Source organism: Suricata suricatta, chromosome 2 (genome assembly GCF_006229205.1).
Source record: "Suricata suricatta isolate VVHF042 chromosome 2, meerkat_22Aug2017_6uvM2_HiC, whole genome shotgun sequence".
NCBI lineage: Eukaryota > Metazoa > Chordata > Mammalia > Carnivora > Herpestidae > Suricata > Suricata suricatta.
Window position 1 is genome coordinate 169142760 of NC_043701.1, and position 19226 is coordinate 169161985.

Sequence of the window (19226 nt, forward strand, 5' to 3'; positions counted from 1 at the left end):
TCTGAACTTGAAATTAGGATTTGAAAATATTTATCATGGCATTATTTAAGGTGTCAAATTTGGAAACAATCTAAATACCCACAATGAGATAAATTCATCTGCAGTAGACCCCTTCATCAGATGGCCAAAAAGGCCACTGAAGTCTCTATAGAGAAGTCATGATAACATGGGAATTTTTAAATCAAATGGGGGAAGGAAGCAGGATCCATAATAGATATGTGGAATGAACACAACCCTGTACAATTATACAAAGGAACTATTAAGATAAGTGTCAGTGTTAATAATGGTGTTTAGGTGATGGAATCATTGACAACTCATATTTTGATTTTTTTTCTATAATTTTTATGATCATACATGTCTTTTACTATAAGGAAGCTCAATTCGAGATTTTCCAATATAGGCTCTTGGCGTTTACTTGTAGGCTTTTACTTGTTCACATCATATGGGTTGTCCATCCTGCCAGTTTTCTTCATATGTCTGTTCCCAGTAGGGGTCACATATTCCAACACCAAAACACCCTGAATGTTTGAATGCATTTCCTAAATGTTCCAAATGTAGTTTGTAAAACTCCCTCTGCCTTTGGGAACTGAGTACTTCCTCCTTTGAATTTCCTTCATAAGAATAGCTCACATTCTTACTGGATTTCTCCTTCTTTGTGTCTTGTCTTTTCCTAATCCCCTTCTACCTTCTATGATCCAAAGGATTTGGCACTGGAGCTGATTTTCTTTTAATGTTATATTTTTAGACAATGGGCCTTGCTTGGGATATAGAAAACCAAACCAGCCCTACAGGTGGCTGTCCTACAAGCAGGTAAGTCATGTCAATGGTATTGGATAGATGCTTACTGTGGTAGTCTGAGCTAATTTGGTCTCTTGACTGCTTTTCTTGTTGTTTTGCCCCCTCCCCACTTCCACAGGTGTCTGATCGAGCAGAATACCTGGGTTCCTGTCTCTTACATAAAGGATACGAGGGCTCACCAGACCAATTTATTGGCATCTTTTCTCAGAATAGGCCAGAGGTAACCATGTTGAAATTAACTTTAGAAATGAGCCGGGGCTAGGTCTAAAGACTTAAATCCCACCTTCAAACCAGTACCTTAACATTTACTGATGACTTACCAAAACTATTTAAAAACCTCCTATTCTTTAAATATTGTTCCAGGAAAAAGTTTTAGCTCAGGGCCTCCTTAATGCCTGGTTGAATACCTAATGATCTGAGTTGGTAATTAGATTTCTCTTATTTCTTAGCTCATTATGATTCACTTTAAGTCAGTCTTTGCCATATGAGGAGAAAGTAAGGAAGCTGCGGAGGCTGGCAAATAAGTGCTTGTGGACACTGTAGAAAGTGGGAAGCATTTGTATTAGAATCAGAACATTCATGTTGTACTTGAACTTATCAAACAAGGTACCATTGCTACTGAGAGTCGCCGTATCATCTTTCTACAGCGAGTTGAAAGCAGAATTAGACATTAAAATGATTGGACTCAAGCTTTAGTTAGGTCGTTAAGCCAGTATCCTTAGAGAAAGCCTTTGTAGGTTTCAGAATAGTTGGAAGTCCTATGCTTACTAGAGCCAGTTGCTTAACCAAAAAGCTGAGAGGGCACTGGCTGCATGTTTAGGGGAATCTACATACTCAATTTTGTTACACCCAGCCTCAGTAAGAAGAGGTATCCTTGACTCTAATTTAGGAACTTAATGCCAAACATAGTATATTAGCCTTCTTGGGCTACCACAACAAAATATCACAGACTGGGTGGCTTAAACAATAGAAAGTTATTTTCTCATGGTTCTGGAAGCCGAAAGTCCAAGATCAAGGTGTCAGCACATTTGATTTCTACTGAGGCTTCTCTTCTTGGCTTGCAGATGGCTGCCTTCAAAATGAGCCCTCCCATGGCCTTTTTTGTTGTCCTTGGTTCCTCTTCCTTTTATAAGGACACCAGTCATATCAGATCAGAGCCCCACCCTTATGACCTTATTTATTACCTCTTTAAAGGCCCTGTGTCCAAAAGCAGTCACATTGGGTGTTAGGGTTTCAACATGATTTTGAGGGGTATGGTGGGGGACACAACTCAGTCCATAACACCTAGAGTGACCTTTAAGGCCCACCATTTGCAGATTCTGACCCACCATTCCAATTCATTTTGTCTTAACCTTCATGCTTCTTGATGTATACACAGTGATGTTGTGCTATCCTATCTTTGTTCATCTACTTCCTTCTTCCCTGAATGCCTGTTCTGCCTCCACCTCCATAACCAAATCTTACCAGTCCTTCAAAGCCCTGCCCAATTTCCATAACTTTCCCCAAAGTAGTCCCAGATGGCCTTTACCCCACCCCAAAAGTGATCTCTTCTTCCTTTAAACCCTAAAGCGAGTTATTGTGCCTCTTATGGATAGAGCTTTCCGCACTTCTACCTTTGTGTTTTGGTCCTTGGTGTAGTAGTTGGCTCTGTGCCTAGCTTATCTCCTTTAGTTAGCTGTACTCTAACACCATTAGCAATGGAAGTCTCTAGGTCCCCACGTGATTTCTTTTAATACAAAGGCATCAAATAAGCATTTGTTGGCTGAATGACTGAAGTAATACTTTTTCTTTTCAAAGTGTTCTCTGGTTCTTACTGGAGCTTTTCTCCATACAGTGGATCATCTCTGAGTTGGCTTGTTACACGTACTCCATGGTAGCCGTCCCCCTGTATGATACCTTGGGAGCAGAAGCCATCATATACATTGTCAACAAGGGTAAAGCTCTGCTATTACATTATAACCTGATTCTGTGCTCATGCTGAGTAATTCCTCAATATCTGCTTTGCTTGGAACACTTGGAATGCTATGCCCAGAATTTGTTCAAGTCTTTCCTGTCCTGTACTACTGAGGATATAATTTACAAGGCAATTACCCAAAGCACAAGCAGGGATATGCACAGATAGAAGGTTCAATGAAATGTTCAAGGTGGCATAGTATGACATTATAGTTTAGAGATAAGATGCCTTACTTTGGCCACACTGGATAAAAGGTCACAGAGTGAGTGACTAAGTCATTTAATTGACTAAATCACTATGAATCTTCTGATTTCATTTCTATTATTGTAAATCCAAGTCAATACAGTTAGCCAGCATGTACCAATGTCCATGGTGAATTTGTAGGAAAAAATTACCATTGCTAGAAAAATAAGTACAAGTCCGGTGGTCAAGTAACAGCTCCTTCACATATCCAAGATCATACTTTCTGTCTCAGAACTAGTAGTTTGAGTGAGTAGACCCATTTAAACTACAAACATAATAATAATTAAAAAAAGAAATTAGCACTGGATTAGTAATTAAGAGACATGGATTATACTTAGAGCTTTGATTTTACTATTTTCTAAAAAAGTCAACTTTGGTGATTCAAAAAAATAAAATAAAAAATAAAAGTAGCATAAACAAACAAAAAAAACTACAAACATAATCAGAATTTTTAAAAATTTTTACAAACAACTATCAAAGCAAATGCTAATATTTAGAATCATAAAGTGTTTGCTGAAATCCCATTTGTCCCTTTTCTCTTCTACTCCCTACTCCCCTCCCCAAAATAAAACACAATGACAGGACCACACCTAAGTGATCCATGCTTGTCATCTGTGTGCTTAAGCAGAAGGAGTTACATGACTCTAGAAGCAGTAAACTGTCTTGTTAGCATGCAAGAAAATGATGTTCTTTGGTTTCAATGAAGCTCATTTATTATCGATGGAATGCTTCAGGTTTTCTGCATTATGAATCTGATTTGCAGACGTAGTCTCCTTTGGGTACCCACTAGCTTTGAAGTTTTCACAGATCTCTTCCTTGTTGCAAGGCAGTCAGGTTCCTGGCAGGGCATGAAGGTGACCCCTGGCTCTGTTTCTGCTTCCAGCTAATATCTCCACGGTGATCTGTGACACTCCTGAAAAGGCATCTATCCTGATAGAGAATATGAAGAAGAACCTCATTCCAGGCCTGAAATTGATCATCGTCATGGACCCCTTTGAGGATGACCTAAAGGAAAGAGGGGAGAAAAATGGAATTGAGATATTATCCCTGTTTGATGCTGAGGTATGGGCCTTACATTCAAATAATAGCTTTAAGAGGAGTAAATGAGACTCATGCTATGAACCTTTGGGAATTTTCCTTAAACAATTCAGAAACCATGCCAGAGAAGAAGGGTCTGTGGCCAATGGGCACAGTCTTCTAAGTGGAGGATGTATGAATATCGAGGTCAGTGGAAGCTAAAGATATAGGTCCTGGACTCAGGTTAGAGTTCATATTCCAGCTCCACATCTGTTAGATAGGTGACCTTAGGCAAGGTTCTCTACATCTCCCTTTCCCCCTCTGTAAAATGAGGAAGAAATAGTCCTAACTCACAGAGAAGTTGTAAAGTGTTAAATGAGTTAATCTATATAAAGTGTTCAGGACAGTGACTGGGACATAGTAAGCCCTGAAGTGTCAACTATTCATATTATTCAGAAAGATTTAGTAACGGTCCTAGATGACTAGACCTCAAGAATACAATAGGAAGTTTGGAAATCTGGAATCTGCTCTCTTGAGGTTGGTATTCTAGAGAAACCTTATGTTCCTCCCTGCCTGAATATTGGCTTCTAGGCCTGATCTGGGTTAGAGCATTGCTCCTATTCCCACAGAAAAGGGAGGTGTTTACATGGAAAAGGAAAGAGAGTGCTGTGTTTGTCATGTCTGTCCATCTTAGCCAATGACTTCCTTTCTTGTCTTTCTGTTCACATAGAATCTAGGCAAAGAGAACTTAAGACAACCTAAGGTAAGTTTTCTTCTGCCCAAATGTGTGCCTTGCCATATTCAACTCCCAAAGCTCTTGGTAGATTAATCCCTTGTGCTTCCTCCTCTAGCCTCCTAGACCAGAAGACCTGAGTGTCATCTGCTTCACCAGTGGGACCACAGGTCAGTGCCCATGAAACTGTCCCAGAGGCCTCTGGTCAGCCAAAAACATAGCCTGAGCCACTGACTACTGGTGGACTGGTAAATATGCCCTACAATGAGCCCTATCTTCAGGGCCATACAACCTAAGACTTTTGAGTATGGATGCCCACATGGAAAAACGTAAGTATAAGCAACTAAATTTCATTGAACACACTGGTTTTTACATGCTATGGACTTGAGGAGCCATACAGATGGCATCACAAAGTCAACTTTCTTCCCCAACCCACCACTCTCTCAACTTGACACCACCAGAATGGTTTCCCTCAATCAGGTGACTCAGGGATAGTTCTACACAGATCAGTGTGTGCCCACCCCTGCCCCTACAGCCACTTATCTGTTAAGAACTCTGAATAGCTTTAGATGTGGCCCATGTGCCAGCTTGTAATGTGATAGATAGGAAATATAGTTAGGTCTGAAGTCTTAAACATGTGGGGGTGGGGGTGGATTTTTATTTTTGACTGTTGCAATGTGAGATTGTGGCTGTGCCACCTGTACTAGTAGAAGGCTAGCAATGTTGTCAGCAGTAGTGTCTCTGAGTGTATTAATCATTCATAAACAGAGTCCTCTACCATTCATAAAAAGACACAGTGACAAGAGAAGCTCTTGACTCTCTGGGACAGAACCATTTGAATGTAGCTTCTTCTTTCATAACCAAAGGCTACGTATGAGTTATTTAAAGGGTCTTTTTTTTTTTTTTCCACGTCCTGTTTCCTACAGGTAACCCTAAAGGAGCCATGTTGACCCATCAAAATATTGTTGCAAATAGTTCTGCTTTTCTCAAACACATGGAGGTCAGTGGTCAATTGAAAAAGGGGTATTCGTCAAAATGTAAACCTGTCATAAGATTTCAATCTTGATGTTAGAGGAGGCAGAGACAGAAAACAAAACCAAAAGCCATATTAAAGGCCTGACGATGATGAATGTGGACAAACACTGGTGCATCTTTGTCCAGAGGACTGTGCATTTTCCAGCCCTGCTCTTTTAGAATCACTGCACATCTCTACCCTCAGGGAAGTTAAGGGACACCTCTCAGAGTTATACGGTGCACAACCTATACAACTATGTGTGGCAGTCTGGCAGTTTCTTTAAAATTAAAGAAAAAATTTTGTTGAGATATAATTGACATGACATTCATTTCAGGTATACAACATGAGTCCATATATGTATATACAATAAATTCAACATCTATCAACACACATAGGTTTCTTTTCTTGAGATGAGAACTTTTAAGATCTACTCATTTAACTACTTTCAAATCTGTAACACAGTATTATTAACTTTAGTTAATAGAAGCTGCTTTTGAATCTCCTTTGGAATAGAAAGTTAGCATTAATCCAATGTTGTCTCTTTCTTGTTCTGGTCTGTAGTATACTTTCAAGCCCACTCCTGAGGATGTGTCCATTTCCTACCTCCCCTTGGCTCATATGTTTGAGAGGACTGTACAGGTGAGTGACCTATGATCCTACCAGGTATGTGAAAAGACAGTCTTGATTAGCTAGTTCCATGTTTATTCCAAAGGCAGCTATGCAACAGTTATGGTCCTTTCTCTAATTAGAAAGCAGCACACACTGGGGTGACTGGGTGGCTCAATCAGTTAAGCAGCCAACTTCAGCTCAGGTCACGATCTCACAGTTCATGCTAAACACAGAGCCTGGAGCCTGCTTCTGATTCTGTGTCTCCCTGTCTCTCTGACCTTCCCCACTCATTCTCTGTCTCTCTCTCTCTCAAAAATGAATAAATGTTAAAAAAATTAAAAAAAAAATAAAACACACAGGAAGTTGGTGAAGCTGAGTCCTAACCCTGGCATTTACTCTTGCTGCAAAGTCTTTCTAGTTGTGTCTGTCCACTAGGACTAATGGTTGCTCCTGCCTTTACCCGGGGTCCTGTGAGTCCAGTGAGGTCATAGCCAGGAGCTTACTATCTACTCTTAATGCTGTGCTGGGATAGGAGATAGTTTCTTCCTTTACATTTTATTTTGGTTAGAATTTCTAAAAAGATCTAGGGTTAGGGGTGCCTGGGTGGCTCAGTCAGTTGAGTGTTCAGCTTTCACTCAGGTCATGATCTCATAGTTTGTGGTTTGAGGCTCACATTGGGCTCTGTGCTGACAGCTCAGAACCTGGAGCCTGCTTTGGATTCTGTGTCTCTGTCTCTCGCTCTTCCTTCCCCACTCATGCTCTGTGTTTCTATATCACTCTCTCAAAAATAAATAAGCATTTACAAATTTACAAAAAAAGATCTAGGGTTGGAGACTAGGAAGTTTCCCACAGGGGTGCAGACAAGGAGCATTTGATCCAGGTAAGCTGTTCAGTGTGTGTCAGGGTAGAGCCAGTTAGATGAATGCCAGAGAGCTGCCTTTCTGTCAGTGGACTCCAGGCTTGTCAGGCAATTCTGGGGCTGATTCGAGAACTGAAAATAGTGCTGGCCTTCCCAAAACACACGCGGTAGTGTGGATGGAAAATCCCCTCTCCACTACTCACTTAAATACCTCTTCACCAGCTTATCTGGTGATGCATGAAATGCGAAAATGAACAATTCAGTTCCTTAGGCTAAAGTGTTGACATCTGATTAATAAAATACCAGTTCTAATAAGCATACTTTTTTGAATTTTAACACCATGAACTTGAGATAGTCTTACAACTGGAGGCATGTTCTAGTTTCACTGGCAGGGTTTTGCTTAGTGCTGCATAATGAATGGTCTCTTACAAAGGACAGTGTCTCAGACTGTCACTCAGAGCTACAGGTGGAAGAGGGTGGGCCCTCCATCTCACTGTCTGTTGTTCCTGTCTTGTCACTTCAGCAGAAATGACTTTCCAACCTGTCTTGGGCATAGACTCTCAGAGTTCTGGGTATCTGAAATTTGTGGGGAGGGTGCTGTACAGAGAAAAGTGCCCACGGATCGCAACCTAGTTCCTTAGTTCTGCCCAAGACAGGTTCCCACCTGAAGTGGGCCTTTGGCTCTGAGCCCTACTCTTTGGTTTGCTTTTAGACTATTGTGTACTCTTGTGGTGCCAAAGTCGGTTTCTTCCAAGGAGATATTCGGTTGCTGCCTGATGACATGAAAACTCTGAAGCCCACGGTGTTTCCTGCAGTGCCTCGACTACTCAACAGAATCTATGATAAGGTACCCACCGTGCTTCTGCTCGGCTGGCCCTGAGATGAAGGAACGGTCTGTGGCTTAGGCCTAAGGTTCTTAGGGACTTTACATTGCTAAGAAAGTTTTTCCACTTCCACCCCCCACTCCCTATGAGCATCCACCTAATAGCCACATTCACAAATGCAACAGTGGAAAACCACAATAAATGAAACCCATTTCATCTGGATAAGATCACTTGGACCAGATCTGGAGAAAGAGCTCAAATCAGAGACTAGGGGAGCCCCTCAAAATTAAGCCAACTTATTGAGGCTTTGTTACTCTGATTTTATAATACCTATAGGCCCTCGAGTTTCTTGCTGAGGTACCAGGTCCCATGGGCAACATTTCATATGCATTCCACTATTTAATCCTTGCAAAAACACAGGAAATCCCATCCACACTGATTATTTCCAACTTCCAGCTGACGAGACTGAGCTTCAGAGGTGGAAAAAAAGAAAAGAAACCTGGCCAGAATCATATCCAATAAGGGGTTGGGCCAGAGTCAAACTGTCACATAGCAGTTAGTTGTCAATGGTTACTGCTCTATTCTTCATTAGAGTTTACAACACGGTGATTTTTCTAATTCAACTTAATTAGTTCTCCTGCATTCATTAGCTGAGATTCTTCCAGGAAAACATGACAAGTATTTTTTCCCTTTATTTATCAATCTTCAGAGTAATGAATTGGTGTCCCAGTGATCTTCAGAAATGACTGAAAATTTTCATTTGTAATATTTTGAATTCGTGATTTGCATAGTTGTATGCTTGCTCCATTTCAGCCATTCTTTCTGATGTTCAAATTGTCCCACCACTGAAGTTGGGAGCCCAATCAAGTTGTTCATCTGTCCTTTTGACATACTCCCATAAAATGTCCCAAGCTTATCTTTTGTGTGTCTCTCCCAAGTCTTGGATTGTTTAATATTTCCAAGGAGTCTGTGAGGCTGGGATTTGAACCCATGCAATAGAGTCCAGGCTCTTAACCAGGTATTTCATCATCTCATAATTCCATAGACACGGAGCCCTGAGGAAATAACACATGTCCACTCTGCACATGCTTTGGACTCCACCCCTGAGATCCTAGCATTCCTCTTCTCGCTTGTGAATCTCAGTACTATCCCGGAGCTTCGGTGATGGGGCAGGCAGCATTCTAGAACACAGATGACCCCTGAACATTGAAACTGCTGGTTTTAACAGAATTTTTAACAATCATAGCAGCTGTCAGCATGCTATGGAATTATTATATTTGTTGGTTGTTACAGTTTTTATTCATGCTATTAGATATTTTTACTTTTGATAGTTTTTTATGATACAGTAATACTAAACACACAGTTTATTTCTGCCACTTATTTTAAAAATGAAGGACTTTATTACTGTGATTCTACAAATTCCAGCCTCTGTTGGTGATATATTAGGAAGAAGTTGTCTTGTGAATAATGAAGATAAATCTCTTAAGGTTGAAAGAGATATCAGGAACGACAAGATACTGGCAACATTTGAGTGTAGATCTTGGAGACAGGTGGTGAGATATTGACAAAATGATGGTGTAGGCACGAGTAGATCCTAGAACCTAGAGCACAGTTGGCATTAGGGGCTGAGGATAATAAGCTCTATTTGGCTAAAGGCTTAGAAATATAAGTGTAAATATGGAAGATGGCTAGAGAGTTCTCTTCCATTTTTGAACAGGAAAAGAACTTTGATTTAGTTGAATATGGCTTCTGGTAGGATGGAGTCTTGAAAGCCAGAATGTAGGGTTCAGGATTTAATTTTGGAAGTAAGGGGATTTCTTTGAGTTGTACTTGAAGCTCTCCTTTGGCAGGTGCATGATTTATGGATTAGTCACAGTGAGGCAAGAGTAAAGGAGTCTAGGGAAATAATGTGAAATGGTAAAATGATGCCATGACTACATCCAAAGGGAATAAATAGGAAAATCTGTTGGGTTTTGTATGGTGTGGTTAAAGGAACTTTAGTTACGGAGAAGAGTGGTATTTCTCCACATTTAATGTATATAAGCATCATAGGGCAAGGGGAGGGAGAGGTAGTGGGGAGAGATTCCTAGGCCTTTCTTTGATCTATTAAATCAAAAGCCACAAAGGTGCTGCCCATTGAGCTATTTTTCTTTTTATCTAGTACTCCCAGGTGATTTGGTAGGCGTGTGTTGACATTTTGAGGACATGCTTATTTCAGTTGTCAAAGTTGTTTGCCAAAGACAAGGAATCTTGGAGGAGCTGCAAATCTGTACCTATACACTCAGTGCACTTCTCAGTGTGGCCATAAATCTCTGGCATCATCATTATTTAGCAACCCAGTTCATGACATGAAAGTCACTTCCTTATGCAGTAAGAAGGCACTACCTTTTGCTCAGTGGTGAGTATCTCCAATTGGTTTCCAACTAAGAGGAGCTATCATTTTCCAGGTACACAATGAAGCCAAGACACCCCTGAAGAAGTTTTTGTTGAACTTGGCTATTTCCTGTAAATTCAGTGAAGTCAAAAAGGGTATCATCAGGCGTGACAGTGTCTGGGACAAGCTCATCTTTGGAAAGATCCAGGTAGGCTGGCGGGCCCAGGACAGGGCCAGGCATAAGTCTGGGCTTCCTGCTAGCTCATCATACTTTGCTCTTTCTCTGATGGCTGAGGGTCTCTCTAATGGGATACCCTTTCACACTTACTGTGTTTACTCACCTTTTGAGGTGAGGTCTCTCGTGGACAACTTTGGCATTAAAGGAAATTGGTCAAAAAGCAGAGAAAGGATTTTCCTTAGCTTTTGGCACACCGTCTTATTCTCATAGGGGGTCTGTTGAGATTGTAAGAAATGTGAAGGGCCTGGGAATATAAATTATCTGAGGAAATTTTTTAACACTTGCAAGTCTAGTCTCAGCTATGGATGAGAGAGTGACAAGAATGGCTAACATTCTAAGTGCTTTTCCTCAGTGGCACGCCCTAGCGTAAGTGCTTTGTAAATTAACAAGTTTAACTCTTATAAAAAACACTGGGGAGGCTGTTCTACCCATTTTGCGGTGGAGGAAATGGAAGTCAAGGACATAGGTTGCAGCAGCTCTTTTTTTTCTCCTGAACAGGCCAACCTTGGTGGGAGGGTTACCTTCATGGTCACCGGAGCTGCCCCCATCGCAAGCCCAGTCTTGATGTTCCTCCGGGCGGCATTAGGATGTCAGGTAAGCCAGGCCACCTTCTTTGAAAATAGCCCATTTCACTTTGGCACACAAAAATCTCACTCTTTTAAAAAACAAAAACACAACTGAAAAGCACCAAAGAGAGTGTCCCCAAAAATCTCAAGTCAAGAGAAAAGAGTTTTCTCTTTATGCATCTGTATACAGAAACCTTTGCATAAACTGGCGTCAGTTCTAATACTTGTTAAATAGTGCCCTATCAACACTGGTCCTGGTCAAATAAAGACCAGTATCATTTTGGTGGTTTTGAAATAGTTTATTAGATGTACCTGAGCAACTAGTCTCCTACTGACAGACACTTAAGTCACTACTTCTTCGCCGTTTTAATCAATGAAGTGATAAGGGTACTTGTGTATCCTTAAGTATTTATGCAATTATCAATTTGGGGTATTAAATGCCTGCAAGTAGGGACTATTGGATCAAAATATATGTTTTTCCCCCCACATGTGAGTATAGATTATCACACTTCCCTCCAGAAAGTTTTTTTATACAGTCCTGTAAATAATGCACAAGGCCTTATTTCCCCCCGCACCCAACCCCCATTCTTGTCAGTGTCCGGCTTTCTCAGTCATTTGAGGCTTAGCCAAACAGATGCATGAAAAGTCTCATTGCAGTTTTATTTCTTATTAACCCTGAACATCTTTTCTATCACTTAATGCCACTTGTATTTCTTCCATGAACTACTCTATTATTTTCTTATAGAAAAATGGCCAATGTATAATTCAGTTCTCTTTCACACTGCTTCTGGGAGTTCACATAGTAATATTAATCTTTGTTGTTGTTTTTTTAGACATGTTTTTTCTGGTCTCATCTTTTGGCCTTGTATATTGCTATATAAAAGTGTCAAATGTTTACATAATTAAACTGATTAATCTCTTCTATTTGTGGTTTTTGAATTGCTAGACAGGACTTCCTAACTCCAGTATTTCATAAGACTGCTTTCATTCCTATTTTCTAATAATCTTATGGTTTTAGGTTTTTTTCTAATTAAGCCTCGGTTCCATCCGGGATTTAGTACAATGCTGGGTGTGGACATTCTCTCTTTTTTTCCCCCCCAAATAGCTCATCAGTTCATCCCTTTGACCAACATGCACGGCATGAATAAAACAGTGTCCCCTTCTGTATAACCACCATGAAAAAGAATCCTAAATTGATGGCCAAATTAGCATCTTCTCGGCCATTCTTAGTACCTTCATTTCCCTCAGCCCCTAAAACCAACAGGTCAGTCAGTCCTGTTGCCACACGCTTCCCGGAAATGCTGCCTTCTCGTCTCTACAAAGTCTGCCTATCACAGGCCTCCTCTCCGCATGTCCCTCCCCCACTACAGTAGCTTATGTGCTTGTTTGTCCCCAACCAGTGGATTGAAGGCATTAGGACACCACGTATCTTTCACCCTCAGAGACCTTGCTTTCCTCATGTCTTTCCCTAGGGTGTTGAGACCTCATGCTTTCTCTTGAGTAAGTCTCAAACCCTTCTTTGGTTTCCCCAGGTGTTCGAAGCTTACGGTCAAACAGAATGCACTGCTGGCTGTACATTTACATTACCTGGAGACTGGACATCAGGTAGGTTTTCCCACCCACTGGGTGGGAGATGCAGTTGTTGAGAGAAGGGTCCTAACTGAACTAGGGCTTGAGTTAGATAACCTCAATGCTCTGGACAAATGTGGCATTGTTTGCCAAACTCAAGTTTTAGACCAGACCTTTCTATCTCGGATATCCAGCATTGGCTCGGGCTGACTTTTCAGTCTTCTTGTTTTAGAGTCAATCCATAAAATACTCAGAAAACATGCCTGGACATGATCACTGTTTCATGGCTTCCCAGCTGATTCGAGGTGGTGTTTTCCAGGCCACGTTGGAGTCCCCCTGGCTTGCAATCGTGTGAAGCTAGAAGATGTGCCTGACATGAACTACTTTTCAGTGAACAGTGAAGGAGAGGTGGGTAGGTTGTGCCCTAAGGTCATGCCCAGAGATTCACAGTGGATCTGTTTATGTCAAGAAGAGCACACAACTGTGAGGAGACTTGGTTTTGACTTGAGATCTTGAACAAGGAACTGGACACCTCTAAGTCCCATTTTCCTATCCCCTACAACAGGGACTAAAGTCTGGTGGTCTTCACACTGTAGTGGAAACCATCCCATGATTGCAGGTGGGAGCAGGTGTTCTGTGAGGTACCTTGGCTGGGAGTTGCACCCTTTGCCCTGGTCACCACCTTCTGTGCTGTCTTCTGTGCAGATCTGCATCAAGGGCAGCAATGTGTTCAAAGGATACCTGAAGGACCCTGAGAAGACCGAGGAGGTTCTGGATAAGGATGGCTGGCTTCACACAGGAGACATTGGTCGCTGGCTCCCGGTGCGTGCTTCTTCAAAATTTCTAGGGGCCTCTGTTGTTGAATTGAACTACCTGCTTATAAGCAAGAGAGGAGAGATATGGGTAGATTAGCCAGCTGAGGCAGCTGGAGGAGTTACAGTGAACCCCACCTGGCTTGTGGCATCCTCATGCTATAGAGAGAAGAAAATACAGTTAAGGAATCCAGGCTGGCAGGTGGGAATCTATTGTTCTAGACCCAGCTCTTCCGTGGACCAAAAATATAATTCTGAGAAAGGCCCCACACTACAGAAGGCTGAGCCTTATTAGTCACTTCCAGATAATGTCTGTTAGGCTGAATTGATGGTTTATTTCTGGAGTCAGCCTTCTTGATGGTTCCATGGTTGGGTCAGTCTGTTGTCCTACTTAGGGTGTGATCATGTGGACTGCATTTGCCACTTGCCCAATTACACGATTCAAATCCCTAAGAGCCTAAGCTCCTCAGACCAATTAGCTCAGAGAACTGCAGCTGCATGTGACCTCTGTGGCTGGGGAGAGAGCCTCCGCCGGCCCTGCCTCAGTCTCCCTAAGCACAATTAATGACTTGATTATCAGCATTAGCACCGTGAAGCTATCTTAGCCTGGGCTCCAGGATCTAACAGGAAGGATACATGAAAGGGAGTCAAGGAGGGGGAGATCTAATTCAAAAGCCTTAATAAAGATAACTCCTTCCCACAGGGCCTGTGGGTAACTTAGTCGGTTAGGCGTCCAACTTTGGCTCAGGTCATGGTCTCATAATTCTTGGGTTTAAGCCCTGTGTTGGGCTCCATACTGACAGCTCGGAGCCTGGAGCCTTCTTCAGATTCTGTGTCTCCCTCTCTCTCTGCCCCTCTTCTGCTTGTGCTGTCTCTCAAAAATGAATAAACATTAACTCTGTCCTTATTCCTGAGAGTTCTGGAAATGGAGTAACTGGAAATTATATTATTGAAAACTCACAGCTGCCAAGCTTCTCCATTAGATGAGGCAGCCATTTACACAACTTCAGCAGGTCCTGGGGATATTTCTGAGGCTGCACATGGACTCCCCACAAGGGCGTAACACCATAGACAGATTCTTGCAGGAAGCTGCTCCCCTCCCCTTTCCCTAAAGGCAACAAAGAAATGAAAGCCTGCTCAAAAGTGTCCAGGGAAGTCAAGTTTACAGCAGGAAAATACCTGTGACTTCAGCCCCCTCTACACTGACATCGTTCATAGGGTTCAAAAACACTGATGCTATTTTCTGTTTCATATAGAATGGAACCCTGAAGATCATTGACCGTAAAAAGAACATCTTCAAGCTGGCCCAAGGAGAATACATCGCTCCAGAGAAGATAGAAAATATCTACATCAGGAGCAGACTGGTGTCGCAAGTTTTTGTACATGGGGATAGCTTACGGGTAATATAGTGTTTTAACAAGACCCATTTTCAGGTACAGGCCATACTGGTTCTTGTGGCGACAGCAAATCTGCAGAAGTGGGTTTAGGATGAAAAGATCTGCGTTTATAAAACCAAAGAAATGAAGCCACAGTTCAACCCTCAAATAAGGCAATACAAATGTAAAAAACAAAAATGGTTTAACTATGGTGGCATCTGCATACAAGACCGTGCAATTTTAACAGTTAGACCAATGCATCATCGCTGGATAAGAAACAGCCTCATGTCGCACTTAGTTCCCACGACAAAGGGGTTCCTCTGGCAGTACAAACTCTATACACTGTGCTTAAACTCAGCTTTTGGGGAGTGGGTGAGGGTTGGCAAGAGGCCAGATGCTTCAGGCTTCATGCTGAACACTGTTTCTTTTTGAGTAATCAAATTTGAATAGAACATTTTTGTAAAAAGATACTGAGTAGGAAAATAGGATCAGAGTTCCATGAAGGTTGAAATGTACGGTGAGGAAAGAGTACGACACTATACTGAACTGAGGTCTTGGGAAGTATTAAGTGTCTCTCACAAAGATAGGATCCTGCTGTCGTCATCCACTGTGGGACACCATTGTCCTGGCTCTCATGGGCTCTCGTTCCTGGCTTCCTTTCCACAGTCCTCCTTAGTGGGAGTGGTGGTTCCTGACCCAGAAGTACTGCCTTCATTTGTAGCCAAACTTGGGATTGAAGGCTCCTTTGAAGAACTGTGCAAAAACCAAGTAAGTCTTGCTTATGAAAGCTCTGTGCATACCCAGGGGGCCCCATCGTGGAAGAGCAGAGGCCCCACCAACTCAGGCACCGATTATTTCCTCCTCTGTGGAAGAACAGGCTGTTCTTGAACTTGGGATGGGTGGCTGTAACTGAAATTGAATGGTTTTATTAGATTGGAGGACAGGATGGGAGGAGTTGTTAACAAACAACAACGAAACCCTTTATTCTTTTTAAAGTATGAATGTGGAGAAAATAAAAAAATACCATCCAGAGAAAATCTGTTAACATTTAGATTTGTGTTTCCTTCTCATTAGTTTGAGAAATATTAAGCATAGAATGTGCTTGTACATTCATAAACCTATAACCTGCTCTTACCCTGATGAGCTTTTGTAGGCATTCTGAGTTGGTTCACACCTAGCCTTTCTTTTGGCCAATGTTTTAAGCTGTTTTCTCTTCTTAGGTTATAAACAAAGCCATTTTAGAGGACTTGCAGAAAACTGGGAGAGAAGGTGGTCTCAAATCCTTCGAACAGGTATGTACTACTGAGATTATCGTGGTATCTCAAATCATACTAGAAAGTTCTAGTTTGCATTTTAATGGGGTGTCAATGTAGTTCCCAAGGAATTGACTTGAGATTTTGTACCATTAACCCACTAAGTACAAATGGCAGTGACCATGTATAGTTGCTTGTATAGATCTTTTTGCTGATCATTATCCATTCTCCCTTCTCACTTCTTTTGCAAAGTATCAGTTTGTGGGAATGGGCACGTGTTACTGTTCTCTTTACCCTTACTTCATCAACCCCACTTTTAGAAAGTTCTTCACATAGCACACACAAGGCTCTGCAGAGGTCTGAATCACTAATAAACGTGTGTGTGTGTGTGTGTGTGTGTGTGTGCATGCATGTGTGCATGTACGTGTTCATCTTCTCTTCCAGGTCAAAAGCATCTTTCTTCATCCAGACCCATTTTCCATTGAAAATGGGCTCTTGACACCAACATTGAAAGCAAAGCGGGGAGAGCTTTCCAAGTACTTTCGAGCACAAATCAACAGCCTGTATGAGAATATCCAGGAGTAGGTTAAGGTACTTACACTGGGAGGGGGCTTGGAGGTAACCTGCCTTGTAGGAACATGGACTGTGGATTAAGTACTAATCTTAACTCTTTCCTATTATTTTACCTAATAAATTAATCGTAAAAACCATAGTTTTGGGGCTTTTTAAAAATATTGAGAGATTTATCATGTAAAATCTCAGCCCTGAACTAAAAAAATGTTGTCCTTCCCATCTTAAAGGTTGCCCGTTTGTTTGTCCCTTCCTCACGATCTCTAACCTAAGCGACCACTAGTTCAAGAGCCCAAGTGACTTCTTTGTAGTTTTACAGTAAGCCTAATTTGTTGACAGTTCCAACAGTTAGGCCTTCCAATGTTCATTAAGAAACCTGTAAACTCTCAAAAGTGGTTTATAATTCATGTTTTCTTTTTTGTTTTTAATTTTATTTTTGAGAGAGAGAGAGAGAGATACAGCGCAAGCAGGGGAGGGTCAGAGAGAGAGGGAGATACAGACTCTGAAGCAGGCTCCAGGCTCTGAGCTAGCTGTCAGCACAAAGCCTGACGTGGGGCTCGAACCCACGAATAATGAGATCATGACCTGAGCCAAAGCCAGACACTTAACCGACTGAGCCATCCAGGCACCCCAAAAATCAACTTTTTTTTAATTAAAAATTTTTCAATAGTTTATTTTTGAGACAGTGAGGGACAGAGCATGAGTGGGGGAGGGTCAGAGAGAGAGGAAGACACAGAACCTGAAATAGGCTCCAGGCTCTAAGCTAGCTGTCAGCACAGAGCCTGATGCGGGGCTCGAACCCATGAACTGTGAGATCATGACCTGAGCCGAAGTCAGCTGCTTAACTGACTAAGCCACCCAGGGGCCCCTATAATTCATGTTTTTGAACTGTTCCACAAAACCACTGAAATTTTTAATCGACATTTCCTTATCACTAATATTAAGAGACAAATTTCTTCCATGTACTTCTATGTGTACACTAGGGTCTGTCAACAGAAGGAAAGTGTGCTCATACTGAACATTTCCTAAAGTCACAAGTTTCTCTGGGGAGAATTAAAAAAGTGGGGCTGTAACCTGTCCAAAAAGAATATTCGTGAAGTGTTCTCTTCAGTAGTGTCTGGTGACTAAGTCTGTTCTTTACAGCTTGCTGCTGAGCTGGAAGCTGTGGGGGAAGGAGTTTTCACTTACATCGAGTGCACTTTTCCAGTAAGTGAAGCTAGCACTGAGGAAAACCTCCTGAACTGGGAACAAAGACCTCCGGGCAAGCCTGAGGCCTTCCCAACAGGCTTATCTTCTGAGAATGAACTGACCGATCTTCTCTCTACTGGACTCCAGTGCCTGCTGTACGGCGCCCTTGGACAACACGTGTTGCTTCCACTTGTAAAGTCTTTAAAATAAACCACTGCAAACACTTACATTGTGGGGTGTGCTTCCTCACGACCATGAGGAGAATCAGAATCAGCCTTAGACAAGGACCACTTAACAGTCAAGTTAGCTAGTGACTCCCAAACTGGGCTGCACACTAGAATTCCCTGAGGGGTTTAAAGAGATACTAATAAATGCCGGGTACCCCCCTAAGGATTCTACTGCAATGGTCTGGGGTACAGCCTGGGCACTGGGATTTTTAAAAGGTCCCGAGGTGAACTGGTGGCTACCGAAGGCAATGTCGAGAGAACCAGGCCTTCTTATCCCTCGGCTGTGAATAATAAAATACCAGCCCCAAGGCCAACCAAGCCCATGATTGACTGTTTCTTCTTTTACCATCTTTGTGGTGTTCTAAGTAGACTTGAACAGTGTTCCTTTCTGTCCTCTAACTGGAGGTAAGGAGAATGTTCCTGGATGGTCTTTCTAGACCCTGAGCCCAGAAAAGCTGAATGTCTGTTCTTGAGTATCTGAAACAAGGAAAGGCAAGAATTAACTTACAGGTTTCTCCATGGTCTAGCGCTAGTACATCCTTGACCTCTTCTAATCCCAACTCTCATTCCAACTAAACCACACTGGCTGCTTTCCCAGTCCTCAAACGTGCCAGGCACATCCCCGCCTGTGGTGGCTATTGCCTCCGCTTAAAATGCAAGCTGCTCTGAGGCACATGACTTGTCCCCTCAACTGTTTAAGGTCCCTTCCACCATAACATCTTACTCGCTTTCTTCATAATCGGTGGCTCCATCTGATGCACATTTTGCTGATCTGTCCACCTCCCCACCTATCAGTAGAATGGGACAGTCGTGCTTCACTCACTGCTAAAACCCCAAGTGCCCTTCCCTAAGTGTTGGTACATGCCCGACCCCTCTCCCCCACCTCCACCCACCCCCCAAAGCGCAAATTCCCTACCTTAGAAAGAATCAGTATCGGAGTAGGTGACTTCTATAATGCTACTTGTGTTTAGACCAGTCCGACTTTAAGCCCCCAAATCCAC

The 19226-nt window shown here is 42.2% G+C and overlaps 1 protein-coding gene and 1 long non-coding RNA gene across 5 annotated transcripts in view; one reads left to right on the forward strand and one right to left on the reverse strand.

The window, feature by feature from the left end:
• Positions 1–18225, forward strand: part of ACSL5 (acyl-CoA synthetase long chain family member 5) — a 41912-nt gene extending 23687 nt beyond the window's left edge. For 2 of the 4 annotated variants that reach the window (XM_029932581.1, XM_029932584.1), the window contains 19 exons: positions 746–810; positions 917–1018; positions 2633–2732; positions 3879–4057; positions 4743–4775; positions 4864–4915; positions 5672–5745; positions 6322–6399; positions 7941–8075; positions 10500–10634; positions 11163–11258; positions 12763–12835; positions 13119–13207; positions 13505–13621; positions 14868–15011; positions 15654–15755; positions 16208–16279; positions 16685–16831; positions 17954–18225. In XM_029932581.1, coding sequence (XP_029788441.1) covers positions 746–810; positions 917–1018; positions 2633–2732; positions 3879–4057; positions 4743–4775; positions 4864–4915; positions 5672–5745; positions 6322–6399; positions 7941–8075; positions 10500–10634; positions 11163–11258; positions 12763–12835; positions 13119–13207; positions 13505–13621; positions 14868–15011; positions 15654–15755; positions 16208–16279; positions 16685–16825 — 1787 coding nt within the window. In that variant the 3' untranslated portion in view covers positions 16826–16831; positions 17954–18225. Of the gene's footprint in view, positions 1–745; positions 811–916; positions 1019–2595; positions 2733–3878; positions 4058–4742; positions 4776–4863; positions 4916–5671; positions 5746–6321; positions 6400–7940; positions 8076–10499; positions 10635–11162; positions 11259–12762; positions 12836–13118; positions 13208–13504; positions 13622–14867; positions 15012–15653; positions 15756–16207; positions 16280–16684; positions 16832–17953 lie in introns of all 4 variants that reach the window. The other 2 variants (XM_029932583.1, XM_029932582.1) reach the window with 1 other exon arrangement.
• LOC115285895 lies at positions 3688–19055 on the reverse strand. The gene is made up of 3 exons (XR_003905739.1): positions 18950–19055; positions 18572–18702; positions 3688–4000 (listed from the first exon to the last, which is right to left on the reverse strand). It is a non-coding gene; the product is annotated as an uncharacterized LOC115285895 (long non-coding RNA).
• Between the last annotated feature and the right edge of the window lie 171 nt (positions 19056–19226).